Source organism: Pseudonaja textilis, chromosome 13 (assembly GCF_049901715.1).
Source record: "Pseudonaja textilis isolate UNSWEBS1 chromosome 13, rPseTex1.2, whole genome shotgun sequence".
Taxonomy (NCBI): Eukaryota; Metazoa; Chordata; class Lepidosauria; order Squamata; family Elapidae; genus Pseudonaja; species Pseudonaja textilis.
This window is the reverse complement of record NC_142002.1, coordinates 19,741,715-19,769,086: the sequence shown is the minus strand read 5'-3', so window position 1 is coordinate 19,769,086 and position 27,372 is coordinate 19,741,715. Positions and strand designations below refer to the sequence as shown.

Below are 27,372 nucleotides of genomic sequence, written 5' to 3'. Positions count from 1 at the left end.
TAACAAAGAACCTTGGGATAATTTCAGAATTAACCCAGCGCCACCAGGATACATGGCACCTACTAAGGATAAGTCAACCAATCTCCTTTTGAGAAGGTTTTAGTCTAACATGGGACCCCCGGGAAGACATCCACAGTAGAGAAAGAGATAGAAATGGAGCTAAGCAAAGAAGCAACACTTATGCTTATTACAAATTTGAATACTGCAAATTAATATCCTTGAGGGTCTCACACCCAGGGCTGAGAAGTTCTCAACATTTGCAGAGGTAGAATTCCTTCCTTCCTTCCTTCCTTCCTTCCTTCCTTCCTTCCTTCCTTCCTTCCTTCCTTCACCTAATCCTTCCTTCCTTCCTTCCTTCCTTCCTTCCTTCCTATACCTAATCCTTCCTTCCTTCCTTCCTATACCTAATCCATCCATCCTTCCTTCCTTCCTTCCTTCCTTCCTTCCTTCCTTCCTTCCTTCCTTCCTTCCTTCCTTCCTTCCTTCCTTCCGTCCTAAACCTAATCCTTCCTTCCTTCTTCTATTTTCCCCACAACAACCCCGTGAGGTAGGTTGGGCTGGGAGAGATGGACTGTCCAAGGTCACCCAGCCGGCTTTCGTGCCCAAGACAAGGCTCACCCTCTCCCAGTTTCTAGTTTGGAGCCTCCATCACCAGGTCAACCTCAGAACGCCTTGTTGGTCTCAGAGCCGTAATAAATGAATCCGAAGGAATGATACTCAGACAAACTCACCCACAAGCACATTAGCACTAAGCACTCTTAAGCCTAGGAAGGAAGCAACTTGTAGGGTAGAAAATATATGTCTATTGCTAGACAAGCGGGGTTGGACTAGAAGACCTCCAGGGTCTCCTTCCAGTCCAAACCCCTTCGCTGTTATTCTACATTCTGAACAACCTGGGAAGCCCAAAGAGGTCTCCAAACACCTGCACGGACCTCTTTTGGGTTTCCTGGAAGATTTCTGGAGGGTTCTTGCCTGCAAGGGCCGCCAGGTGGCAGTGGGAGCATCATGGAAGCTCTTAAATTTCTCCTGCCTTCTGACAGCTTCGCCTCATTTTTCCCCACACGGCAGCAGCAACAACCCGACGATCTGGACCCAGAAGTGCCGAGAGAAGGAAGGAAGGAAGGAAGGAAAGAAGGAAAGAAGGAAGCTGGCATGATCCTGTAGGACCTGCCCTGATCTGGGCCAGAGGGCAGCTCGCTTGGTCTCCCGTCATCCAGATGTGATTCTTCGGACACCGAAGAAGTTTTTGAAACTGGCAAGGTAGAGAAAAAAAGGGGGTGGGAGGAAGGAGAAAGGAGTTGGCTGCTTTTCCAAAGATGACCCAGTAGACCTGGAAGGATTTCCTCCCCTCCTCTTGGCCTTTCAGCAGGTATTTTCGCCTAGGGGCTTATTTCCTTCCCGAAATCTGGTTTTTTGGGGCAGGGGGAGGGTGGGCAGCATTTGACTCGATCGGACCAAAAATGGGGAGCAGGAGGAGGCTTTCCCACCACGCTAGCAAGGGGTTAACGCAAAAAGCCCTCCGAAGGCCGAGCAGGAGCCTCTTTGGAAAGGGTGGGCTTTGCGATAAGGGTGGGTGGGTGTCCGTCCCGCCAGCCCAGGGAGGGGCGTGTGGGGGGTGATGGTGGCTGGTTTCAAAGGCTGAGCTTCGTTCTCTTGCGGATGCCAAGGGGACCTGCGGCCAAATCCTGAGTGCGTTTCCGTTGCGTGAAAGGGACGCTACTTCCCAAGCGTCAAGGTGTGAGGCGGGGGTCCAATTGCACAGCCTGGGGGGTCTGCATGCCTGGGCACTGGTGCCACCTTAAGACACCTGCTGGGCATCTCTAAGATCCTAAACCAAGACAACCTCTTCTCTTCCCTCCCCTCCCCTCCTTTCCTCTCCTATCGTCCTTCTTCCTCTCTTCCGTTCCTTTCTCTCCTCTCCTCTCCTTGCATCCTTCTTCCTCTCTTCTCTTCCCTCCTCTCCTATCGTCCTTCTTCCTCTCTTCCCTTCCTTCTCTCCTCTCCTCTCCTCACATCCTTCTTCCTCTCTTCTCTTCCCTCCCCCCTCCTCTCCTATCGTCCTTCTTCCTCTCTTCCCTTCCTTTCCCTCCTCTCCTCTCCTCGCATCCTTCTTCCTCTCTTCTCTTCTCTTCCCTCCCCTCCCTCCTTTCCTATCATCCTTCTTCCTCTCTTCCCTTCCTTTCCCTCCTCTCCTTTCCTCGCATCCTTCTTCCTCTCTTCTTCCTCTCCTCTCTTCTCCTCTCCTCGCATCCTTCTTCCTCTCTTCTCTTCTCTTCCCTCCCCTCCTCTTCTCTCCTATCGTCCTTCTTCCTCTTTCCCCTTCCTTTCCCTCCTCTCCTCGCATCCTTCTTCCTCTCTTCTCTTCCCTCCCCTCCTCTTCTCTCCTAGCATCCTTCTTCCTCTTTTCCCTTCCTTTCCCTCCTCTCCTCGCATCCTTCTTCCTCTCTTCTCTTCTCTTCCCTCCCCTCCTCTCCTATTGTCCTTCTTCCTCTCTTCTTCCTCTCCTCTCTCCTCTTTTCCCCGGCCTTCCCTCTTCTCTCTTCTGGAGCTCCCAGGTCTGTGCATGTTCCTTCTTCCTCCTCCTCCTCCTCTCCTTGTGGGGATTTTCTCTCTTCCTGTGAAAGTTCCCTTCGCCCCCCCCCCAGCAGTTAGAAGCTCTGCAGCCACTTCTAAATCTGTGCGTCAGGTAGGGAGGGAGCCCAGAAGAGAAATCCGTCTCCCCTTTGGCAGGGTTGCACAATTAGTTCTGGAGAATCTGCCTTGGAGACGGGGACGGTGGGGTGCGGGCAGGCAGTTCCAGATGGCAGACCACCATCCTTTCTTCTGCGTTTTAACAACACGGAACAAAATTGTTGGAGTTTGCTCTTGCCGAACGAAAGACACAGGAGGAGTTTGCAGCAAGTGTCGGCAATGGGTTTCAGGGACCCCACGGCGATTGGTTTGGAGCCTTTTCCGTAGAATAACCGGAGTTGAAGTTCCCTGAAGATTTGTTTGGGCCAAGTTTTGTCTTTTGTATTTGATGGCATTTTTCTCTCCCACCCACCGGATCAGAAAAGATGCTCAGGATGTTTGGCACAACGACCTTGTGAGGTAGGATTAGGAAGAGCAACTTAAGTTTGAGTTCCTTTAAAATAGAGCTCTCCAAACTTGGCAAATTTAAGACTGGCGGACTTCGGCTCCAGCCTTAACGTTGCCAAGTTTGGAGACCCCGGCTTTAAAAGGTGGAGAAGATCAGGTGAGAATCTCTCTAAGGTTTTCGGACGGGTTTCAAACGGCTTTGAGGGTTGAGTCTCCGCTGCGGTGGTTTAAGGACAATTATGGCATTTTTAGAAAAAGGGAGCTGGAAAAAAATAATAATCTGCCCTCCGTGGTCTTTTCCAGATCGTGCAGGCTGTTGTAGAAAGAGCGCAGCCTAAAACAGTGTTTCAGTCACGCACCAAGAGAAAGAAACCCATTTGCCTACGGGGGTAACAGAACAAAAGAGGAGAATCTGGTCGCTGTAGATTGTCGGGGGTTGAAATGGAGACCGACACAAAAATGTTCTTGTTCCTGGAACTCCGTCCAGGCAACAGCTGAAAAATGGGCATTTTAATCCTTGCTAAGAATCTCTAAACAGAACCACACCTATCTCGCAAAATTCCTTTGAAATGGTGCCCTGTTTAGCTAGACACGTTTCATGCAAAAGGAGAGAGAGAGAGAGAGAGGAAGATAAAGAAAGAGATAGAAAGAGAAAGAGAAAGAGAGAAAGGAAGGAAGCGAAAGAAAGAGAGAGAAAGAGAGAGAGAAAGAGAGAGAAAGAAAAAGAGAATGAGAGAAAGAAAGAGAAAAAGAAAGAGAAAAAGAGAGAGAAAGAGAGAGAGAGAAAGAAAGAAAGAAAGAGAGAGAAAGGGAAAGAGAGAGAAAAAGAGAGAGAGAGAAAGAGAGAGAAAGAGAGAGAGAGAAAGAAAGAAAGAAAGAAAGAGAGAAAGGGAAAGAGAGAGAAAAAGAGAGAGAAAGAGAGAGAGAGAAAGAAAGAAAGAAAGAAAGAGAGAGAAAGGGAAAGAGAGAGAAAAGAGAGAGAGAGAAAGAGAGAGAAAGAGAGAGAAAGAGAGAGAGAGAAAGAAGGGAACAGAAAGAAAGAGAGAGAGAAAGGGAAAGAGAGAGAATAAGAAAGAGAGAGAAAGAGAGAGAAAGAGAGAGAGAGAAAGAAGGGAACAGAAAGAAAGAGAGAAAGGGAAAGAGAGAGAAAAAGAGAGAGAGAGAAAGAGAGAGAGAGAGAGAAAGAAAGAGAAAAAGAAAGAGAGAGAGAGAAAGAAGGAAAGAGAAAGAAAGAGAGAGAAAGGGAAATAGTGAGAAAGAGAGAGAGAGAAAGAAAGAGAAAGAAAGAAAGAGAAAAAGAAAGAGAGAGAGAGAAAGAGAAAGAAAGAGAGAAAGAGAGAGAGTGAAAGGAAGGAAGGAGCTTGGATTTTTTTAGACAGGATTGCTTTCTTAGGATCGCCTTCTCAATGCTGGGGAACCTCCTGGAGAATTAATGGGGTTTTGGCCATTTGGGGTTGAATGGCGGTTTGTGAGCTTCTGGCGTGGCTTGGGATGCGAACCTGTGAATCGTGGTTTATGCTAAATCCTTCAGCCCGAACAGCTTAAAGCAATGCATGAACCAGGCACAGATAGTCCTCCACTTACAACAGTTCATTTAGTGACTGTTCAAAGCCACAAAGGCACTGAAAATAGTGACTTACCACCAATTTTCACACTCACGCCCGTTCCCGTATCTTCACGGTCGCATGATCAAAATTCAGACGCTTGGCAACTAACTCATACTTATGACGGTTGCAGTGTCTCTGATCCCCTTTTGTGACCTTGTGACCGGCCAAGCCAACAGGGAAAGCCATATTCACTTAATAACCGGGTTACTAACTGAACTAATGCAATGATTCACTTAACAACCATGGCAAGAAAGATCGGGCAAAACTCACTTCGCAAATGTTTCACTTAGCCACCGAAATTTTGGGCTCCAATGTGGTCGTAAGTCAAGGACTACCTGACGATCTCTCTACGTGTGTCAGAGAGAATATCGTAAGGAAATTTGGTTATTGAGCCGATGAGAAACAATAATAGAGCGTTAAGCGAGTTTTCATCCCAATTCCTTCCTTTCCCTTCTGAATTTAGAATTAGAATAACAAGAGTTGGAAGGTACCCTGGAGGTCCTCTAGTCCAACCCCCTGCTTAGGCAGGAAACCCTACACCACTTCAGACAAATCCTACCTTAAAAACTTCCACTTTTTGAGTATCCACAACTTCTGGTGGCGAACTGTTCCACTGATGAATTGTTCTAACCCTCTGGAAATTTCTGCGTAGGTCAAGGTTGCTTCTCTCCTTGATGAGTTTCCACCTAATTAGATTAGTTCTCTGCCTTTCCCCCAGCCTTCCTTTTTCCTTCTCCTTCTGCCTGTTCTGCATTCACCTGGCCATCTGTAGTTCCCATTGTTCTCCCCACCTGCTGCCTACCTCTGAGGTTAAGCTCACCTGGGCAACTTGGGAGGGTAGAGCACACCTGGAGTCTCGTATATCACATGAGGCTGATCTGGTGGGATTTAAGGAGTCTGGAGAAAACTCACAGGGCCCTGATCTGAAGATTGTGTGCGTGTGTGTGTGTAGCCCCGATTGTCAAAGGTCCCAATTTTGATCACATAATCACAGAGAGCGTGGATTGGTCGTAAGTCAACATTTCCCAGGGCCGTTGGAACTTCGAATGGTTGCTAAACGAATGCTTTGAAAGTCAGAGACCCCCCAGTGCTCCAAAAGTCGAGAGGACCCAGATTATAAACTATGGAGATTCTCTTGTCCCAAAGGTGTTTTTTCAGGCAACTGGACTTTTCTGGGTTTTTTTTTTCCTTTGAAGACGTTTCACTCCTCATCCAAGAAGCTTCTTCAACTCTCCACTGTCCAGTCAGAGCTGAAGAAGCTTCTTGGATGAGAAGCGAAACCTCTTCAAAAGAAAACAAAACCAAACCCAGAAAGTGCAATCGCCTCATGAAAAAGCACCTTTGGAATTATAAACTACTGTTTTGGATCACAAGCGTGACTTCTGGGTAGGTGTGATAACCACTCCTTGTGTGTTCTAGAGCAGGGGTGGCGAACTTTTTCAGCACCAAGTTTTGGGGGTTTGGGGAAGAAACCACCAAGTCAGGTAGAGTATTCCAGACGTTGACCCCTCTGTTGCTGAAGTCGTACTTCCTGCAATCGAGTTTGGTGCGGTTAACTTTGAGTTTGCATCTATTGTGTGCTCTTGTGTTGTTATGGTTGAAGCTGAAGTTTTCATTGACAGGTAGGACATTGCAATGGATGATTTTATATACCATACTTAGATCGGACCGAAGGCGGCGTAATTCAAGGTTTTCTAGGTCTAGAATTTCAAGTCTGGTGGCATAAGGTATTCTGCAACGAGTGGAGGAGTGGAGAACTCTTTTTGTGAAATATTTCTGGACTTTCTCAACTGTGCTAATATCAGATACGTGATGTGGGCTCCAGATTGATGAGCTATATTCGAGTATTGGTCCAGCAAATGTTTTGTATGCCCTACTTAATAGTGTGATATTACCAGAGAAAAAGCTACATAGGATTAGGTTAACAACTCTTAATGCCTTTTTGGCTATGTAGTTACAGTGGGCTCTAGCACTTAGGTTATTAGAGATGAGTGCTCCAAGGTCCTTGACACAGTTTGGGTCATCAACAAGGTCTTGACTATTCCTCTTGTATTTTATTTTCTGATTTTTGTTGCCAATATGTAGGACAGAGCATTTATTTGTTGAGATTTGAAGTTGCCATTTGTTTGACCATTCTGACACATAGTCGAGGTCTTTTTGAAGGGTAGCAGTATTGTCTGTGGTGTTGAATAGCTCTACATCATCAGCGAAGAGAATGCAGTTGCTCTGTGATATGATCACAGAGGTCATTTATGTAGAGTATGAAGAGAGTTGGTCCTAGAACACTGCCTAGGGGGACACCACTATTGACAGGTCCAGAATTTGATAGGACGCTCCCAATATTGACCATTTGTTCTCTGTTTGACAGGAATGCTTCTATCCAGTTGTGAATTCTGGGAGTTGAGGTCCATGGGTCATAAAGTGATCCCAGTTGGCTTTAAGTCAACCTTCCCAGAGCCAAACCGTGATTGAAACATCTTCTTGGGTATGGCTAGATATTCCATTTTCCCCATCTCCACGGAAGAACAACAACAGAAAAGGATGCGTTTGTGTGCGAAACACCCTAGCAAACGTCATTGTGAAGCACACCGATCCGTTCAAAACGGCACACCCAGCCTTTGAACCAACCCAGTCATCACACAAACCGTGAAAACCTGGCTCCTATTATAGGTGTGATCCAACCTTATTTTTTTTTTAAAAAAAACAAAACTCATCGAAACTCTTTGAAAAGAAACACAATTTTGATTGCTGGGTGTAGTTGCATTCTCTGGTGGGTTTGGCTCCATGTGAGCTAATCAGCTGGGTGAACCCACCCACCCTTTTTCACAGAGCTAGCTTTTGATTCAGAGGGTGGAAGAAGGATAGCGGAGGAATGGGAAGAAACTGGATTAATGATTGCACGATGCCACTGTGTACATATAATTTTATGAGTTTGGAACTCTGAATTGGCCCGAGCGGAGGGTTAGAGAAAGTTGAGTTCCAACTTTCAAGGAAGAAGGAAGCAATTATCGAGCAAGAGAAAAAAAATGGAGGATTGTTAAGTTATTTATGAGATGCATATCCTTCCTTTCTTTCATGCAGCCTCCAGGCAGCGGTGAGTTTCGGTTTTTAATTTGCACTGAAACATCATCTTGTTGCTTGCTAGGGGATGGCTTTAATCTCTGGCAGGAGTGTAACTTTTATTTCCTTAATTCCCCCCCCGCCACTGGAATGTAGGGATCAATCTTTCAAACTTGCTGACATAAATCCGGATTTGGGGCAGCAGCATCTGCTGGGTGGGTGGCTGTCAAAAAAGGCAGGAGGGCTGATGAGATGTCTCAACTCTTTCGTAGACCTTTTATGGGTATAACGTCCTGCCTGCCTGCTTACCTATCTCCCTTCCTCCTTCCTTCCTTGTCTACCTTCCTATCTACCTGTTATATCCATCCATGCATCCATGCCTCTATCATCGGTCTGTCTATCTATGGCTATCCATCCTTCTATCATGCATCCATCCATCTGCCTTGGATCCTGGCTTCGATCAAGCAGGAGGCACCATTTGTGGTAAGGTAGAAGTCTTAAAAAGATTGAGATATGATGATTTGATCCTGATAGGAATGAGGAAAAGGATTTTTCCTGGAATGAAAACTGTCTGTCTGTCTATCATCTCTATTACCTACCTACCTACCTACCTAACCTACCTACTGACATCTATCTATCTATCTATCTATCTATCTATCTATCTATCTATCTATCTATCTATCTGTCATTGTCATTTATCAGCTATCTGTCTGTCATCTGCCTCTATCACCCATCTGTTTGTCTGTCTGTCTATCTATCTATCTATCTATCTATCTATCTATCTATCTATCTATCTATCTCTATCATCTATCTACCTATCTATCTATCTATCCGTCATTTATCTATTACTGTCATTTATCTGTCATCTGTCTCTATCATCTATCAATCATATATCTCTATCTATCTATCTATCTATCTATCTATCTATCTATCTATCTATCTATCTATCTATCTATCTATCTATCTATCTGTCATTGTCATTTATCAGCTATCTGTCTGTCATCTGCCTCTATCACCCATCTGTCTGTCTGTCTGTCTGTCTATCTATCTATCTATCTATCTATCTATCTATCTATCTATCTATCTATCTATCTATCTCTATCATCTATATCTATCTACCTATCTATCTATCTATCCGTCATTTATCTATTACTGTCATTTATCTGTCATCTGTCTCTATCATCTATCAATCATATATCTCTATCTATCTATCTATCTATCTATCTATCTATCTATCTCTATCTATCTATCTGTCATTTATCTATTACTGTCATTTATCTGTCATCTGTCTCTATCATCTATCAATCATATATCTCTATCTATCTATCTATCTATCTATCTATCTATCTATCTATCTATCTATCTGTCATTTATCTATTACTGTCATTTATCTGTCATCTGTCTCTATCATCTATCAATCATATCTATCTATCTATCTATCTATCTATCTATCTATCTATCTATCTAACTATCATCTATCCACCCATCCACCCATCCATCCATCCATCCATCCATCCATCCATCCATCCATCCATCCATCCATCCATCCATCCATCTATATCTATCATCTATCTATCTATCTGTCTATCTGTCTATCATCTGGCTTGGATCAAGCCGGAGGCACCATTCCCTACTTACCTTTCTACCTATCCCAACTTTTTTCAACCTTCGTGGCAGATCATCCATGCATTATTACCACCCAGGGCCTCATCTCGAAGGAGACGCCACTTACTTTTTCTGGAGAGGCACCCGGTGGGCCTTTTTGGCTGCACAAAAGAATTTGGGTCATAAATCACTGGGGGAAAATTAGTCAGTTTCCAAAACAAAACAGACCTGACATTTCTTAGCTCCTTCTACTAGAATTGTCAGTAGCAGCTGGCAAAGCGCACACACGGAGCAGAAAGATAAATGCCAAGAAATTCAGTCTTGGCTTGCCATAGATTTAAGTCAACAAGGCAAAATAAAATAAATTACCTAGCAAAGACCGATCTGCACTTGAATGAGTTTTGGATATAAATCTCGACGAAGGGCAATGGCTTTAGGTTAAAAACTTGAAACGGATGCCTTTTTTTTCTAGATATGTACAAATATACTCCTCAGTTTATGACTATCATTGGAATCTCCACTGCTAAGCAAGGTGGTTCTTAAGCGAGGCATATTAGATGTTATGACCATTGTTTTGGTCATGGTCATGGTCATCGCAAGACCCTGGGATGTTACAAATGTTGTAAATACACACCAGTTCCCAAGTGCCTGAATCTTGATCACATAACCATGGGGAGGACAGCAATGGCCATAGGTGCGAGGATTGATTATAAGTAATTTTTTTTCAGTGTTGTTGTAATTTCAAATAATTGCTAAATGAATGATGGTTGCACTGTGTATGCTACTTTAAAAAAATCATGTCTGGTAATGGATGAATATCTCAATGCAACAATATGGACGAGCCTTTGGAACTTATAAAAGAGGGAAGTTTTAGACGCCTGTGCAGGAAGTGGGTAGGCTTAACCCACGGTGTGAACCCACCCAATAGTGGCTTACATTCAGCACATTGCAGTTAAACCAGGTTTATACTCAACACATTGCAGTTAAACCAATGCATGAATCCATCTCAGCCTTTCCATGTTTCTCCTCTCTTTTGCAATTTTCAAGCTTATGGGGCGCCCAAGTTACAGTTTTGCAGAATGGGTTCAGAAATATCACACAGTTCCTTCCTCCCCCAGACCAACCTTTCTGTATCTTTGATCCTCGGCCATTGGGACTCTGCCCAACGTCCAAGTAAACATTCAGAAGACTTCAAGGAGAAGGACATTCCCAAGTCCGTTGAGAACTCAGGATCCAAATTTGGATTCTGTAGCCCTGGCATCCTTCTGTCTCGCTCTCTTGAGTTCAGAAGGGCTTCAAACACTGCTTGCTTGTTTTTAGTCCATTCCAAATCATGTTGGTCTTGGCCAGATCACAAAATCCAACGTTGTGTAGCTGATAATGTCAAGTTTCTACAATAAACAGGCCGGAGGCCCTGCGGAGCTGTGCACAGGGTGGCTTAAAAGATAAACTCTGGTTTTGCCCAGCATCTTTTGGGTTATCAGATGGGTTGACAGAAACGGATCAAGGTTTATCTCAAAGAGATGCCGCGTCAGCAAAATATCTCCCAGTTAGAACAAATTGCTGGTTGTGAGGCATGTGGCAACCAAGATGGATAATCTGTGAAAGATTGGCTTGTGGGGCAGGGGGAAAAACGAGACAGTTGTTTGCATTGTTGCTCTTTGGGAATTTTGACATGCTTTTTGGCAATCTTTTGTTAAGATGGGAAGGCTGTTTTTTTTTGCAACAGGGGCTGCCTTTTACAAATGGATTTTGTCCATCTGAGAGAACAGTGTGACGTTTGGGAATGGCAGCTGAGAGACCAAGCTGGGATTTTTTTTAGCTTTTATTACAGGCTTTGGGAAGAGTTGGGAATACTTTTGTTTTTTTTAACAGAAAGAAAATAGGTGTGCTACACTTACTGGTTCAGCATTGGATAACTTTGGAGGAAAAAAATAGCCCAGTTTTATTTTGGAATAAAGTCCAGAGCATAATTTTGGAAAACGTAGCATAGCATTAGCTAAACTTTAGCTAAAGGTAGCTTAAAGTTAGCTAATTTTGGAAATATGGGGTAAAATGAGGCAAATTTGGGGAAATTAGCATCGCATTAGGTGAACTTAGTTTAAAGTTAGCTAATTTTGGAAAGTTGGGATAAAAATGAGGTAAATTGGGGATAAATTGGGGATAAAAATGTAGGTAAGTTTGGAAAAATTAGCATGCAAATACAGTTTGTCTATTTGGAAAAACGAGCAAAACTTCACCGTATTAAGAAGTGGCCATTGGCCATGAATTGTATCAACCAAACTGCAGTTCAATGTGTCTAGAGTTTACAGTAAAAAAAAAAAGGGGTGATAAGTGGGAAATTTGGGTTTCCTAATTTGATGGCTCTTTGAAACCTGCATTTGAAGCTTGGGGGTGAACATATTTCATATCATTTTTGTTCCTCCTATTGATTAACATAGCACAGTCTCCAATGAATAACAAAGTGGTATTTCAACCGTCTTTCACCTTCACAGAAATTCTGAAAAGAATTGTTTAAAAAATGATGATGAGTAACTAATCCTATTCATTCTCTCTCTCTCTCTCTCTCTCTCTCTCTCTCTCTCTCTCTCTCTCTGTATTTACTCTCCTCAGGATTTTTCTATAATTCCTCCCCCCATTTCAACAAATTGGCAACCAATCCTTGGCTCTCGGACACATCATTTTCAGACTCAAGAATTATGCTAGACAATTTTAAAGGGTCTTTGCGGTGAGTATTGGCCTCTTCTCTTCCCTCCAACCCAGCTTGTTCTCTCACTTTCCCAAGATGGCTTAATCTGTCCAGATAGTCCTCAACCTATGGTGATTGACAGTCATCCAGGTCATGGATGTCCCAAAGGTGCTTTTTGAAAAGCAAGTAATTTTCTTGGGTTTTTGTTCCTTGAAAATGTTTTTCTCCTCATTCAAGAAGCTTCTTCTGTCCTTCTCTCACTTGTTGCTGAGAAGCAAAACGTTTTCCAGGAAAAAAAAAAAAACCCAAGAAAGTCCAGTGGCCTTTTGAAAAACACCTTTGGGACACTGACTGTAAGGAATAATAAGGAATAAATCTTATTTCTTCAGGCCTGGTCGAGTTCCTGGACTTGTTAAAATAGAACAAAGATTGCCAAGGGGGGTTTCAAATCTTTATTAGGAATGTGTGACTCACTAAAAAAAAAAACCATTTCACTGTCTGGGTTGGTAAGGACAATATTGAAGGGCTGGTTGGACTGGTTTTGAACATTATAACTGTTTCAGAGATCTCGTTACAGACCCTCTGGCGCATTTGTTCTCCTTTATTTAACCACGAACTTAAATTGGCCAACACCTTTCAGTTTAAGACAAATTGGCTTGTCATCTTTCTTTGACCCTGGTCTCTTTTTGGGAGACCAGTTTTCTCCAACCTGGTTGTTGTGCACAAAAAACCAAGCAGGGCCCGATGGGATTAACACCTGAAAGGGAGAGTTCTAGATTGCGGATTAGACTGGAAAGTAAAGTCACATCTGGAAGAAAATGATGGCAATTCGTTTCTGTATTATTTCCAGAAAAGCAATACTTTGTACTTCCATGCCCGTGTAGCAATCAGCTCAAATCAAGGGAGGCTTTGACCTCGCTGCTTACTCACCCAATTTCTTGAGGACACAGCAAAATCAGATTTACTTTTGGAAGCGGGGTGGGAAGGATATGCTCCAAATCTTTAATTTGATTGCAAAACTATGCTGGCTAGAAACGAATGCATTTTTAAAATAGCATTGCTCTTCATTACGTCCAGCTTTTATTAACAAACATTTGGCAGGGATCGACGCATCTCAGATTTGAAGCCATCCTTGATGTCACTTCTACAAACATCTTGGCAGTGAATCCCATTCATATTCTACTCCAAAATGTCCTGCCGTTTTTTGTTTTTTTTTTCCAGTTTCCCTTGGCTGTTCAGGCTTCCTGAATTTTAACGTTGCCAGCTTGCATCCAACCCCACTGTAGAATAGAAAAGAATCTATTTTTGTAAAGTTGGGGAACAGAGAAAAACAAAACAAAACAAAATATTTCGAAAGAAGGCACAAATTTAGACATGGCAAACTAGGCATATAATTGGACTTGGTGTAAAATAGTAATCATTGTTTATTTCAAGCAGCAAATAAGGGAAATGGTTGATTAGTCCAGCAGAGGAAAGATGGATAGGAGAATGAATGCAAAGCTATCTAAAACTTCCCCCTTGCTCAAAACAGAAAATCAATAGCAGTTTTGTACGTTGAATTGGTTTGACATGCGAAACGACAGCCTTGTTTTCCATCTGGACTTTGCACAAAAACATTTGCAACGCACACCCAAGCCAGGATGAGTGTGTTTTCTTTGAAAAATCGTTAGAATCAATCAGGTTTGTCTATGGAGATTCTCTTTGTTGCCACCAGAGGTTGGGTCTGCTCCATCACTGAAGGTTTTCGAGAAGAGATTGGGCATCCATTTGTCTGGAATGACATAGGGTCTCCTGCTTGAGCAGGGGTTGGACTAGAAGACCTCAAAGGTCCCTTCCGACTCTGTTATTCAGTCATCCAGCTCATGGTTGTCTCAAATGGGCTTCCCCGCTACCTCAAAAGGCAACTGAACTATCTTGATTTTTTTTTTCCTTGAAAATGTTTCGCTGAAGAACTGAACTGAACCGAAGAAGCTTCTTGGGTGAGAAGTGAAATGTTTTCAAAGAAAAAAAACAAAAAAACCAAGGAAGTCCAGTGGTAGCGGGGGAAATAAAAGCAGTTTTGGGATAGTCAATCAGATGGTTGGAATTTGAAGGACTTTTAGCTTTGGAGTGAAACTATTTCATCGGTGGGGTTCTTGGTGCTGCTTGTGCCAAGCTGTTTTCTTGCAGATATTTCATGACCCAACTAGATAATAGCATCAGGGCTATGAGTGTGCACCCTGTGGCCTTTGAGGGGGGGTGTTGGGCAAACTCAGCGATGGGCCATCTACACATTTAACCAGAAAGTTGCGGTTGGTTTGTCTCCCTCGCGAAGCAGGAAAGTCAACGACAATCTTCTTTTTTGGCTCTGCAGGATTCTGAGTTCCCTGGTTGTGCTTGGATTCCAGCTGGTCATTCCACAGCCTTCCATCGAACACAGAAAGGTAAGTGTTGCGTATCCCACCAGGAACTGGCATGGATGGGGCGGTTTTGCAGCTCTGCGTGCTTTAAGCTCCTTCTGAGGCAGTACCAGCAACTAACCATGGTTTATTCGGTGGTCTTACAATGCTGAAATGTTAGCAAAGTCTGGTCTACAGCTACAGTTTGGGGCGTATCTTGCTTCAAGATGGCAAAAACTTTGCCTGGAAGGATAATTTTCATCCATCGTACCGACAAGTAACTCTTGACTTATGACTGTAATTGGCACTGGAACTCCCACCACCTAGTGATGCAATCATTAAGTGAACCAGGATCCCTGATTTTATGACCATTTTACGACAGTCATTAAGCAAATCACATGTTGTGATTTGGGTTTTACGTGTCGCCTGCACACAGCTCAGATTAAACCAAGCCCAGGCTTCAGATGGTACGTCAATCAAGCTGTTAGCATCCTTTTTTCATCCTGTCTCTATGCAGCCTCTTAAGTTGAAGGAAAGATAAAATTTACCAATCTAATCCTGGCTCCCAATTCCATTTCAGCCGGAGTCGAGGCTCAGCTTTTCAACAACAGCCTGATCTGGCTGCTTAATCCTTCCTTGAATGTACCTTTTTCTCCTCTTCCTTATCCTTCAGAATCCACCTTTTGTGGGTGAGCAAAAGGCATTTGTGTCCTGAAGGCACATCAAGAGCCACGCTGGCTTTCATCTCCGTCAGGGTGGGGTGGGATGGGGAGGAGAGGAAGCCACAGCCAGGCGCTCATGGCTGAGAAACGTAGCCTTTCCTTCAGAGGTTGCCGAGCCTTGTCAGCTCCATTGTTCTGGAAGAATGTGAGCGCCACGCTGAAGGTTTAGCATTTGTTCCCACCGCATGGGAATTTTGTTTTGCACGGGTTAAACAAGGTCACCAGAATTGGAGCAACTTTGATTTTCAAAATGTGTAGAAATGCTTCCTGTTGCTCAACCAGGCTGATATCAGTTCCCCACAGCAGATCATGGTTTAAATCAGGTCACTCTTTGGTATTTCTCTCTCTCTCTCGGCACAATGAGAATATATCCGGACATCCGCCCAGTAAACATTCAGCGCCATTCAGTTGCAGGATTATGGGGTCATGAAAAGACACACACAAAAATAAATCTCTGATGGAGAGAGTTTTCCTTTCGATGACCAACTGAGGTGTCTATTTATTAAACACTTGCATGGAAGTTTTTAAGGATCAGAGTGGGTTCCTGCTTGGGTGGAAGAAATCTTTGCCCACTTTCTACATCTGGTTTGCTCCAGCCTTCTCTGTGTGCTCCAAAAGAATCAGCCTGGGAGATGTTTCAAGGTTACAGATGCACAAAGATCTGGGTGACATTAGTCCAGAGCTCTTTGTTCTCTTGAAGTCCTTCAAGACCCTTCAGATGTGGTTGGGCTGGTGATCTTTTCCAGACATTACCCAGTTTTGAGGTCTGTCTCACTTGGCCATGCCTGATTATGTCTTGTTGATAGTTGCAATGTAGTTTGGATGAGACCTCAACGATTTTAGACTTGATAAAAAGGACCCCGTTGTTTGAGACGTTTAAGAAGAGATTGGACAACCATTTGTCTAAAATGGTATAGGGCTTCCTGACTGAGCAGAAAGTTTGGACTAGAAGACCTCCAAAGTCCCTTCCAACTCTGTAATACTGTATTCTGTTATGTAAGGGGACCCATATCTCCCCAAATATTCTCTGGATCGTCAACCAAAGACAGACACACAGATGGTTAGCGCTATCTATTGAGTAAAATACATTAGAATCATTGAATCTACCTTGATCAAGAATACTTCGTAGTTAGATGACCACCACTGCTGAGGTCTCATTTCATATTTGGATTCTTGGAATAATTGGGTCTTGTAATCCCATAGATATTCTCTCTTTTCAAGGGCTCACACATAGTTTCAACAACTAAAGGTGTGAGATCTTAATCTTGTTTCTTCAAAGTCTAATGGAAATGATTTTGGAAAGTAAAAGCCTTGTTGATGGCTGTCGTAGAGTAGAATATTTGAATAAAAGCCAGAGCTAGCATAGATGTTTAGGAAAATGGATGAATGCCTTGAGCAATTATCACACCATTATTTCCTACTTAGCATATATATGAAGTTGACTCGGTGAAGGCATAATTCAGAAATGTAGAAACGAGGGAGAGCCTGTTGAGTGGCTATTACTACCCCTTTTAACTGTTGCATTTTGGGATGGCTGTTCTTATTATTTTTTAATGGGAGATCTCCATTGCTGGCAGATAAATAGCCCGAGCTGAATTCATAGGCGTTGATTCCAAATGTTTTGTAGGTCTGCTTAACATTTAACCTCCGTTTCCTGGTTCCCTTCATCACCCTTTAGCTGTAAATCTCATAATTCAGAGGCCAGCAGTAGTCATGGAAAGTAGCTGCTGAAGAGTGCCACATCATGCAGATTAGTTATTCTGGCTGGCTCCAATCCAAGTTGGCCTGTAAGGCATCAGCAGGTTGGTGTGTATGCTCCTTAGACCACCATTGGTCTTTTAGCAGAAGGGCCCAAACCTCCCTGTCCGCAGAAGAAGAGCCAGTGAGGTTTGTACAAAGCACTTTGGTGATTGTCAAAGTCCACTACCAGCAATCCAGCGAACAAACTCCAACACAATGAACTCTGAGAAAGCGTTTCCTCCAAGTTCCATTTTGCTAGCATTCTCATATTGGCACATCTGGGGAAAACCCGAATCTGAGGCTTCCGGGTTTTCCCTTCCCAAAAGAGAACCAAAGATCCATCCCCTGCGCCCACCAGTCCATCACATGGACTGATGAAATCATGATCCCAACTGGAGACCTTCCTCCAGACAGTCCCCTCCAGGTGCAGGGCAACATGTCCTTGACTCTCTGAGAAAGGAATGTTGTTTGAGTCTAATTTTCCCCCTCTCTATGAAATCCCCACTCCCAAATTCCCAGGCACTGAATGTGGCAGCCTCGAAGCTTCCAAGTAAAAAACATGGCTTCCAAAACTGACATCTACATTTGGAGGTGATGCTTTTCAGACCGTGCTTCCAAGCTTGAAAACCCAAAACGTTCTGGTCTTACCTGCCTAGAGATCCCCAAAGGCAACTGGATTTTCTTGGGTTTTTACTTGAAAACCTCTCACTCCCAAAAGCTTCTTCAGTTCTGGGTGAGAAGGAAAATGTTTTCAAGGAAAACAACAACCACAAGAAAGTCCAGTTGCCTTTTGGGAAAGCACCTTTAGGACAACCAGGACCTGGCCAATTTGAGAATCTCTGTAGACGTTTACCTGCCTAGATATGGGATGCTTAGAACTTCTCTTCTGTGGTGGGGAGCAGTGGTGAGATGCAAATTGTTTTACCACCAGTTCGGTGGGCATGGCTTGGTGGGTGTGCTTGGCCTAACGCTGGGTGTGCAGGATTCCCCACACCAGCTGAGACCTGCAGTGCCAATCAGCTGCAAGGATAGAAGAGAAAAGCGCAGGGACAAGTGAGAGGGCCAATCCTGCACTTTTCTTTTTCCTATCAGCTGATTGTCAGAGGATTTTTTTTCCTCCTCTCAGCGGATCGTTGGCTTTTTTTTTTTAACTACCGGTTCAAGTGAACCGGTCTGAACCAGTAGCATACCATCACTGGTGGGGAAATGGTTGAGGGTGTCAGCTCTAATAACGCAGGGCTGCCATTCCGGGGGGGTTGGACGATCGCTCAAGACCACTGCCTGCCTTACTGAGTGAACCGCGGCAACCTAATAGCTGATCGGCACTGACTTGGACCACGATGAATAGAATGACGGCGCATGTGAGATCACCTGGGTGGTGTTACTTTCAAAGCAGCCATGGGGTGGCATTTCCCTTGTTTGGAACAAGATCACTGGGTGTGGTGGCGGCAGAGTTTTGACGCAGCTGTATTTGGGGTTGGGTAACGCTAAGCAAGCAGATCTCACTATTAGGCGCTTTTGTCCTGGTGAGTTCGTACCACGTTTTCCACGGACGAGATAAAAGGCATTGGCAAAACAAGGTGTGTTTGTCATTTATTCTCCAGTGTGAGTAGCGGAACCTGACAGAAGGCATGTTGGATGTGGAAAGGAAGAGTTATGGGCCCTGTTGGGTTCTGCTTGCTGTGGAATTCTGGGAGTTGAAGTCCACAAGTCTTAACATTGCCAAGGTTGGCCATCCTGGTTTAAAGAGTTGCGGGTTGAAGTGATGTCCGCGGAGTGACGTTGTAAAGCATCTTTTTGCGATCCAGTTAGAAGCAGCCTTCATCCATCGTGAATACTTTTATTTTGTTCTTTCGTAGCATTTCTGGCCAAACTTGCTTTATTTTTGTGCCAAAATTTTAAATTGACGGGGAAGAGGAACAAGATAGACTTCGGAAGGGACATGTGTTCAAGTCACCCAGATTCTTTTCCCCCCTCCTCCTTTGATGTCATGACTAATAAATATGAAGGCGCATTTCAACATGGAGAAACATCTGGATTGCATTGACAGAAAAATCTGTGCATGCATGTAACAAATAAAGATGACACAGAATTAGTTTATGTTGTTAGTAAATTTTTAACAAATCCTCTCTTGTCAGGGCCAGTTAGACATGTGCAGGAATTCCCCACGAGAACAACTTGGGAGGTGTAGCTTGTGGGAATTTGTGATGCTATTTCTATTCTATTCTATTCTATTCTATTCTATTCTATTCTATTCTATTCTATTCTATTCTATTCTATTCTTCATTCCAGTATCTCATCTCTTCTCTTCTCTTCTCTTCTCTTCTCTTCTCTTCTCTTCTCTTCTCTTCTCTTCTCTTCTCTTCTCTTCTCTTCTTCATTGCAATATCTCTTCTCTTCTCTTCTCTTCTCTTCTCTTCTCTTCTCTTCTCTTCTCTTCTCTTCTCTTCTCTTCTCTTCTCTTCTCTTCTCTTCTGTATTCTATTCTATTCTATTCTATTCTATTCTATTCTGTTCTGTTCTGTTCTGTTCTGTTCTGTTCTATTCTATTCTATTCTATTCTTCATTCCAGTATCTCATCTCTTCTCTTCTCTTCTCTTCTCTTCTCTTCTCTTCTCTTCTCTTCTCTTCTCTTCTCTTCTCTTCTCTAGAATTCCAAGCTTGAATTGCAACACCGTGTAAAATCAATTCTATTATCCTGACCTTGGAAAACATGATGTGTCCCCCAACCCCTAACTCATCTCTTCTGTTCCCCCTTGTAGGTACCCCAAAGGATAAAAGATGGGAACGTTTCCCCAGAAGAAGAGAGTGGAGGAATCCCCGGGGTTTGGGGCAGCTGGGGACCTTGGTCAGCTTGCTCCAGGAGCTGCAGTGGTGGCGTGATGGTGCAGATGCGGCCATGTCTTCCAGGGTACTACTACGAGAGGCCCTCCCACAATCCTGGGCAGTACTCTGCTTCGGGGAGGGCACTGGCTCATCTCCAGCAGCTCCCCCAGGAAGACTCTCTGCCTCCTTTCTCTGGCCACGTCATCTCAGCCATCCGGACCTCGGTGCCTCTTCACAGAAACGAGGAACCGGCGCGAGCTGCCCTCTCTTCCTCCGGAGGAGGCCGCAATGAGAGCTATTGGAGCCGAGCAACCTCAAGAGGGGGTCAAGTTTCCCAGTCTCGGAGACGTAGCCCCAAATCAGAAAGAAGGTAGTCCTTCCTTCCTTCCTTCCTTCCTTCCTTCCTTCCTTCCTTCCTTCCTTCCTTCCTTCCTTCCTTCCTTCCTTCCCTCCGCTCTCCCTCTCCCTCTCTCACTTCCTTTCTTCCTTCCTTCCTTCCTTCCTCCTTCCTTCCTTCCTTCCCTCCGCTCTCCCTCTCCCTCTCTCACTTCCTTCCTTCCTTCCTTCCTTCCCTCTGCTCTCCCTCTCCCTCTCTCCCTTCCTTCCTTCCTTCCTTCCTTCCTTCCTTCCTTCCTTCCTCCTCCCTCCCTCCCTCCCTCCTTCCTTCCTTCCTTCCTTCCTTCCTTCCTTCCTTCCTTCCTCCCTCCCTCCCTCCCTCCCTCCCTCCTTCCTTCCTTCCTTCCTTCCTCTGTTCTTTTCTTTTCTTTTCCTTCCTTCCTTCTCCTTCTTCCCATCTCTTTCACCTTCTTTCCTTCCATCCTTCCTCCCTCCCTCCCTCCCCTCCCTTCTCTTCCCTCCCCTCCCCTTCTTCTCCTTCTCCGTCACCTTCCCATCTGTTTCCCCTTCTTTCCTCCCCCCTCTCCTCCCCTACATTCCCTCCCCTCCCCTCCTTCTCTTCCTCCTTCCTTCTCCTCCTCTCTTTCCTCCTTCCTCGTTCTTTCTTCATCTTCGTCTTCCGGGCATTTTTCATATTCCTGAGTTCAACTGTAAGGTCCGCCTTATGAGTGAGTGCCCTACACAACTCCTTTACTTGGTCGACTCCCTTATTACGCAACTATTCCCCTCCTATATATTTCTTAGAGACCAATTTGTTTGTTTTTGCTTTTAGCAAAAGTAAATTTGAAGCTTTTCCTTAAATCGCTTAATTGCAGGTATTGCACATAGCATTTTTGGTTAATTTGCTGTTTTTCATTCCCGCTGTGTTAAACTAGTTAGACAAGACGGTATTTCTGTGAAAGTTTACAGATAAATACTTCTGAAAAATGCCTACATTTCCTCTAGAGTCAGGATGTGTCGTCTTCTTCCAAATGTCGGTTGTGGAACGTCTGCAAGATGAGCTTCTGAGCAGTCAAGCGCAGACTTGTCCCGTTAAGTTTTTTTAGCTCTGGGGAAAGGACTTGAACATCAAACAAGCTCAAAATGCAGATGTCTGCATGCTTGGAGCATTAAAATAAAATCTCTCACCCACCCCCGCCAAAGGAGAGGCAGAAGCAACGTTTCATATGGAACAAATAATAGTAAATAAGGACTCTTCCTCATTCTTTGAACGAGAATTCATGATTTCTTTTCTTTAAGTGTTTTTCCCATTCCTTCTCCAAAAACCTTCCCTCTGGTAACTTAAGAACCAGGGATTTCACTGAGGCCACAAATGGTCAGCTGGGATCTGTGCAATTGACTGCATTTAGACGTCCCTTCTAAGATCAGCCTCTACTTCGCTCCTTTATCTTTGCCTCTCAGCTGTGCTTCGACCTCTAAAATTCAATACTTCTGTCTCTAAAACCAGAGGTGGGATTCAGCAGGATTGGACCAGTTCTGGAGAACCAGTAGCAGAAATTTTGAGTAGTTCGGAGAACCAGCAAATCCCACCTATGACTGGTCCCACCCCCATGTATTCTCTGCCTCTGATTTGAGTCCCAGCTGATCGGCTGGGTCTCCTTGGGTTGCCCTGCAAAGGGAGAACAGAGCTGCAAAGCAGGCTAGTGGGGTGGGGAAGGAATGGGGATTTTGCAGTATCCTTCCCCTGCCACGCCCATCAAGCCACGCCCACAGAACCGGTCGTGAAAAAAAAATTGAATCCCACCACTGTCTAAAACTATACCTAAGCCTAAGCTTAAACCCATCCCTACTTCTGTAGTAAATAAATATTTGACAACCTGTCTCACCCACACTGCGGCCACCACTGGTCAATAGACAAATCCCTTCTGGGTCAAAATTTTGGACATGCTTCAAAGGGAAGCCACTAATCTGTCTTTGGACACAGGATTCCTCGAGCGATCTATCCATAAATGCTATTTCCACCATGGGAAGGATTAGCCTCTCTTTTGTACAAGGATGAATGGTTTTATGTTGTGGTTGTGAGCCACCCAGAGTTTTCAAATGGGCAACTGTGCCGATATTCGAAATCAATAAACTCAGAGCAGAATTAAGACGAAAACATCCTGGTGGTGCCTCCCAGCTGGAGACACCTCTGGTGTGGCACCACCCTTGCCTGAATATCCCCGCAAGGAACGAACTTGGATCGCTGAGACATGTAAAATCCCTTCCTAGCTCGGTCCATGTGTCATTTAAGTAGGTCTTCTCTCTTTCAAGAGGGTCTCCATTCTGGTTTTGCTGTCCTGGATGGTGTTGAGCGTCGCGTGGGGGCCGGCTGCCCCTTTGATTCAGCCCAGAAGGTCTGGATTTAGCAGTTGTGGGATCCACAAGGAAACGGGAGAGAGCTGTCAGTTTGGAAGTTGAGAATCTGTCCTTTGGGGAATTTCCTCTCTGTCTTTCTTACAGCTGTATCATTGTCACATCAAAATAGGCTGCAAAACGCAGGCATTTCAATCGTCGATCTGGGTTGTATTGCAAAAAAAAGAAAGAAAGAAAGAAGGAGAATGACTGGTTAACCCCCCTGTGCAGGACAAGATTCAGCTGCCTTGTTGGCAGCTAAAGAGAGAATTGGAAAGGGCGGAAAAAGATGAAAACAAAAATGGACTGAAATGAAAAGGCTTTTAACGTGATAAGCATAATTTATGTTTGATGGGGTTTTTTTTGTTGCAATGACTTCCAAGAGATAAAGTAAATAGTTGGTGGATACAACTAGAGAGAAAAAAAAAAAGAGAAAATGTTGTTAAGTGGGTGTTTTTAAAAGAGTATCTCCAGCTGGGAGGCACCACCAGGATGTTTTCATCTTAATTCTGCTCTGAGTTTATTTTATTTCGAATATCGGCACAGTTGCCCATTTGAAAACTCTGGGTGGCTCACAACCACAACATAAAACCATATCAAACAGTTGGGAAGATTTGCTGTTAGTTTATCCCTCTGTTTCTTTTTCTTTTTCTCCTCAAATATCTAAGGAAGGTTGATGAAAACAGAAAGTAGAGATTAGGAATTATGACCAAGACAAACTCAGACCTATCTGGAAGACAGCTGGATGGTCTTGGCGAGTGTAAAGACTTCCCAAAGTCACAAAATGTTTGTACTGGTCAGGAAGAAGGATGTAGAAATGGCTTTGATGCCCAAGTATGCTTGAACGATGGGCATTGAGTAAGAGTTAAGACTTTTAAGCAGTTTATGGCTTAGGACCATGTACCGAGGGCCCATCTTTCTCTAAATTTGTTCGTCTTTTGATACTTTTTTCCAGAGGTTGGAGGAGAGATGGACAGCTGTTAATGAAGATCTTCTTGGGTGGTCTGTTGTTATTTTGGGGTGGACACACACACGCACACTGAACACTCAGTGCAGCTTGCAAGGTTATAGAGACGAATGGCGGGATTCAAAAAATGTTACGACCGGTTCTGTGAGCGTGGCTTGGTGGGCGTGGCAGGGGAAGGTTACTGCAAAATCCCCATTCCTTCCCCACCCCACTAACCTCCTTTCCAGCTCCGTTCTCCTGTGCGGGGCAACCAAAGAAGACCCAGACCATCAGCTGGGACTCAATGGGAGGCGGAGAAGAGATGGGGCCAGTCAGAGGTGGAATTTTCTTCGAACTACTCAAAATTTCCGCTTCCAGTTCTCTAGAACTGGTCAGAACCGGCTGAATCCCACCTCTGACAGAGACCTTTTTAAAGATATTTTAGGGAAAATTGACACAAATACTATTATCAAGCAAGGGTGAATGGTTACATCACCAGGAAGGAATGGAATTATAAGGGTAAGTAAAAAAAAAAAAAGAGTTAATCTGGAAAGCTAGCTATGGTTTATTGGAAAAGGATCATAAGCCCTCCTGGTAGACATTTCGGTAAGACCCAGGATGTCTTGGCAGTTTCCATTTGAAGGAGATTTCCCAGGTTGTACCTGATGCAACGTTGCTCTGAAAAAACTCTTCCGACATCTAGAGCCGTGGATGTGGCAGGAACTGGAGATGTTTGGCCTCTCTAACAAATCTGACCCAAGGGCTCCTCCAAACATTACATTTTTTTTTTTTTCAGAGGCAGCACATCCCCTGCAAGCTGCTTCCACTTCTTCATGAGTAACAGATGACTTTCCGAAGGAGAAATGCACATCTGGCGTTCTTCCCAGGCAGCCTTCTGAAAAAGGCAGCTTGATAAATAATACTCCAAAGCGCACACAGGAGTAGGGAATTGGTCCTGGATATTGCAGAGGCGAACCTGTGAAACTCAGCAGGCACAAACCCAGAGTTTTGACCCATGCCTATTGCTCTGACCAAGGCTTTCTGAGACCAGAATTAAACACACGCTTAGTCCGAAAAACGCTTGTTTTATTTCAACGCTGGGAATTATGTGCATTCCCAGCCCCTAATAAATCCCAAACAGTCCCTCGAGATAAGCATCCACCTTTCTCTCCTTTGAATGGCTGCCAACAACTAAAGTGCCAAATTAACTGAAAAAAAAACACAAGTACACAGAGCTTCAAGGTTGAATCCAAACAGAGCAAACGACTTTGCTTCCTGCAAAGGTTTCTCTACCTTTTCCTGTCCTTTGTACTTTATGGGAGAGGCAATCACCTCCCAGCCTTGCGCCCGAGTTGCCCCTTTTGTCTTAGCTGTTCTTGCCTTCTGGCAGCTCTGCGCACACGAACACTGGGAACAGGCTCCCCGAGATCCTCTTCCTCGCTGCTGCCAGACTCTGGAGGCTCTGGAGTTAGCACATAACTCCCAGATGGCCCTGGCCCCATCTGTCCATCGGATGCAGGACCCTCATCCGAGTCCTCCCCAGACTCCCGGACTGGACCCCATTCTTCCCCACTGTCCGATTCTGCTGCCGGCTGCACCGGCTGCCGGCGAACCACAACACCCATTGACCTCTGTCCATGTAGTAGATGAAAGGGTGGGTAGATGCTCTCCTCCTCCGTCATGCCATCCAAGATGTTTGTTTTGGAAGAAGGATTTTCTACTGCCCTCCCCTGTCATGTAGAAGGCCACTACCACGACCGATCCTTTGCCTTTTGGTGGTCATAGGAGCTCTGCGTCTATTATCAGCCAAGAGGCTTAGTGCTTGAATCAAAGTCTTTATGGACTTCCCTTTACAGAGGAAAAAATAAGGCAATTGTCAAAGAGATTTATGGGAGGCCAATGAGCTGGGTGGGTAACGTAGTCTTAAAAAAAAACATCCTATGTTGACAGGAATTAAACCTATCTCCCTTGCTAATGAAAAAAGATTAATGAGAAGAGTTGGGTAACAGTTTATCAAAGACATTTTTTGTAATATCCTGGAAAGGTTGGAGAGACCAGAGAAAAAAATATTGTATAAAGGAAGGGATCCAGGAACTAGCAAGTTCTCAGTTGGCTGGAATTTAAATTTCCTTCCTGCCAATCTAGCCAGTTCTGCTGTGGAATACGTGCGTATCTTCTGCCTGACCCTTGTACCCAGGGCCAGGCCTTCTGGGCTACCCAAACTGGCTTTGGGGCAATTGAAAATATAATCTCACACAGAGGAGGCAACTAAGTCAAGAAAGTTGGTATACTGTTGGAAGCATGGATGTAAAATTGGGCATGGGCTGCCAGACAAATAGAATAGGTATATTTTTTGTCCTCTCCCTTCATGAGTTGGGGTACTTCAACCCCTGTTTTCTGTGTATTTCACAGAGCAGGATCTGCATAACCGTTGAATAACATTTGTGGTCATTTGCAGGACTTCAGTAGCTGGAAGGAAAATGAATTTCAAGGCTGAATGTAATTTTGGGGTGTCAGATTGCTAGCCCCCCAGAACGAGGGAACAAATTGAGGGTCTGAGGTTTTTGTAATCGTTGTGAAGGGAGTTGAAATTCCTCCACACCCGGGAGGAGCAACGGAGCAAAACGAAACATTGGCTCTAGATGTCTTATCTGCTGAGTTCGCATTAAACAAAATGTTCCCGCTAATTTACACCATGGAGAAAGGGAACAGTAGAAGCCGAGTTGGGGGGCTTGGGGAGAGAGGAAACTGGACTCCATCATATCTGATGGAGAAAATTGATCAAAGGTCATTTTCACCCAGCTGGTTGTTAAAATAATTGATTTTGCATAGTTGATTTTGACAGCGCCATGATGCCTTGCATCCAGCAGGCAATATTAAACCCAGCTTCCTTTATTCTTAAAACAACCCACTCCCCACATTTCTTTATTTCTGAATACTGATTGAAATCCTGCATGACACAGTTACACACACACACACACTCACACAAATATTGTGGGATACGCCCACGCATTACATTGATGGCTGTTCAACGAACCAAATTGTTTTGCACAAGTTATCTTTACGATTGATTGGAGGCTAGGTCTTCCTTATAAAAATGTGTCCTTCTTTTAGGCAGAGAGAGAAGAACTATGAACCCTGAAGGATCCAGGGTGACCATTGCTCCTTTTGCTCGCTAGATCAATTGCCTTTCCTGGCTCAAACTTTTCAATCTCAGGCTAAACGCTACCATTTTTGGACTCTCGATTCTTGGCGCCTCAAGCCGAGATTAACCGTAGCTTCTGGAGCCTAGGAAATATATATATTTGTGAGGTCTCGGGGTGGGTGAGTGAGAGATACCAGCAGCTTACATTTCTTTTTATCAGTGAGATAAAACTTCTGTTTTAGATAATCCAGCACGTCTGGAAGTCTTGTGAGATACCCTCATGGTTGTATCTGGGGCATGCCTGCTTTTCGACATGTGTTATCTGTTAAACAGTAGTTTGTTTTCTGATGATAGCAAAGCGTTCTCCTCCTCCCCCCATTCCTTTCACTGGCATTCTCTGTGGATAAATGTTGTCTGCAACCCGCCTCCCCTCTTCTTCACCAAGCGATTAATGCCTTGTGTGCCATGTTTGGTATTTGTTCTACAAAGCTTGCTTGAAGCCTGAGGAGATAATTGTTGGAAACTTGAAAAGTGAACCATGGGCTGCCCCCCAAGAATAGTCCTCAAGTTGTCCCTTAATAGGAGAATTATGAACAAGAGGGTGTGCTGCATGGGTATGACTAGATCAGGGTTCTTCAAACTTGATCGCTTTAAGACTGGTGGACTCCAACTGTCAGAATTCCTCCTCCAGTCATGTTAGCTCAGGAATGCTGGGAGTTGAGAAGTCCACCAGTCTTAAACTTGCCAAGTTTGAAGACCTTTGTGATAGATGATAGATAGATAATAGATAGATAGATAGATAAATAGGTAGGTAGGTACAGAGAGAGAGAGAGAGAGATGATTGAT

General features: G+C 44.3%; 1 protein-coding gene across 2 annotated transcripts in view; it reads left to right on the top strand.

The window, feature by feature from the left end:
- Positions 1–1,089: 1,089 nt before the first annotated feature.
- Positions 1,090–27,372, top strand: part of THSD4 (thrombospondin type 1 domain containing 4) — a 147,264-nt gene continuing 120,981 nt past the window's right edge. Inside the window, exons 1-4 of one of the 2 annotated variants that reach the window (XM_087941658.1) lie at positions 1,090–1,260; positions 11,964–12,078; positions 14,393–14,462; positions 19,642–20,075. In XM_087941658.1, the coding sequence (XP_087797784.1) occupies positions 12,050–12,078; positions 14,393–14,462; positions 19,642–20,075 (533 nt within the window). In that variant the 5' untranslated portion in view covers positions 1,090–1,260; positions 11,964–12,049. The remainder of the gene's footprint in view (positions 1,261–11,963; positions 12,079–14,392; positions 14,463–19,641; positions 20,076–27,372) is intronic. The other variant, XM_087941659.1, reaches the window with a different exon arrangement.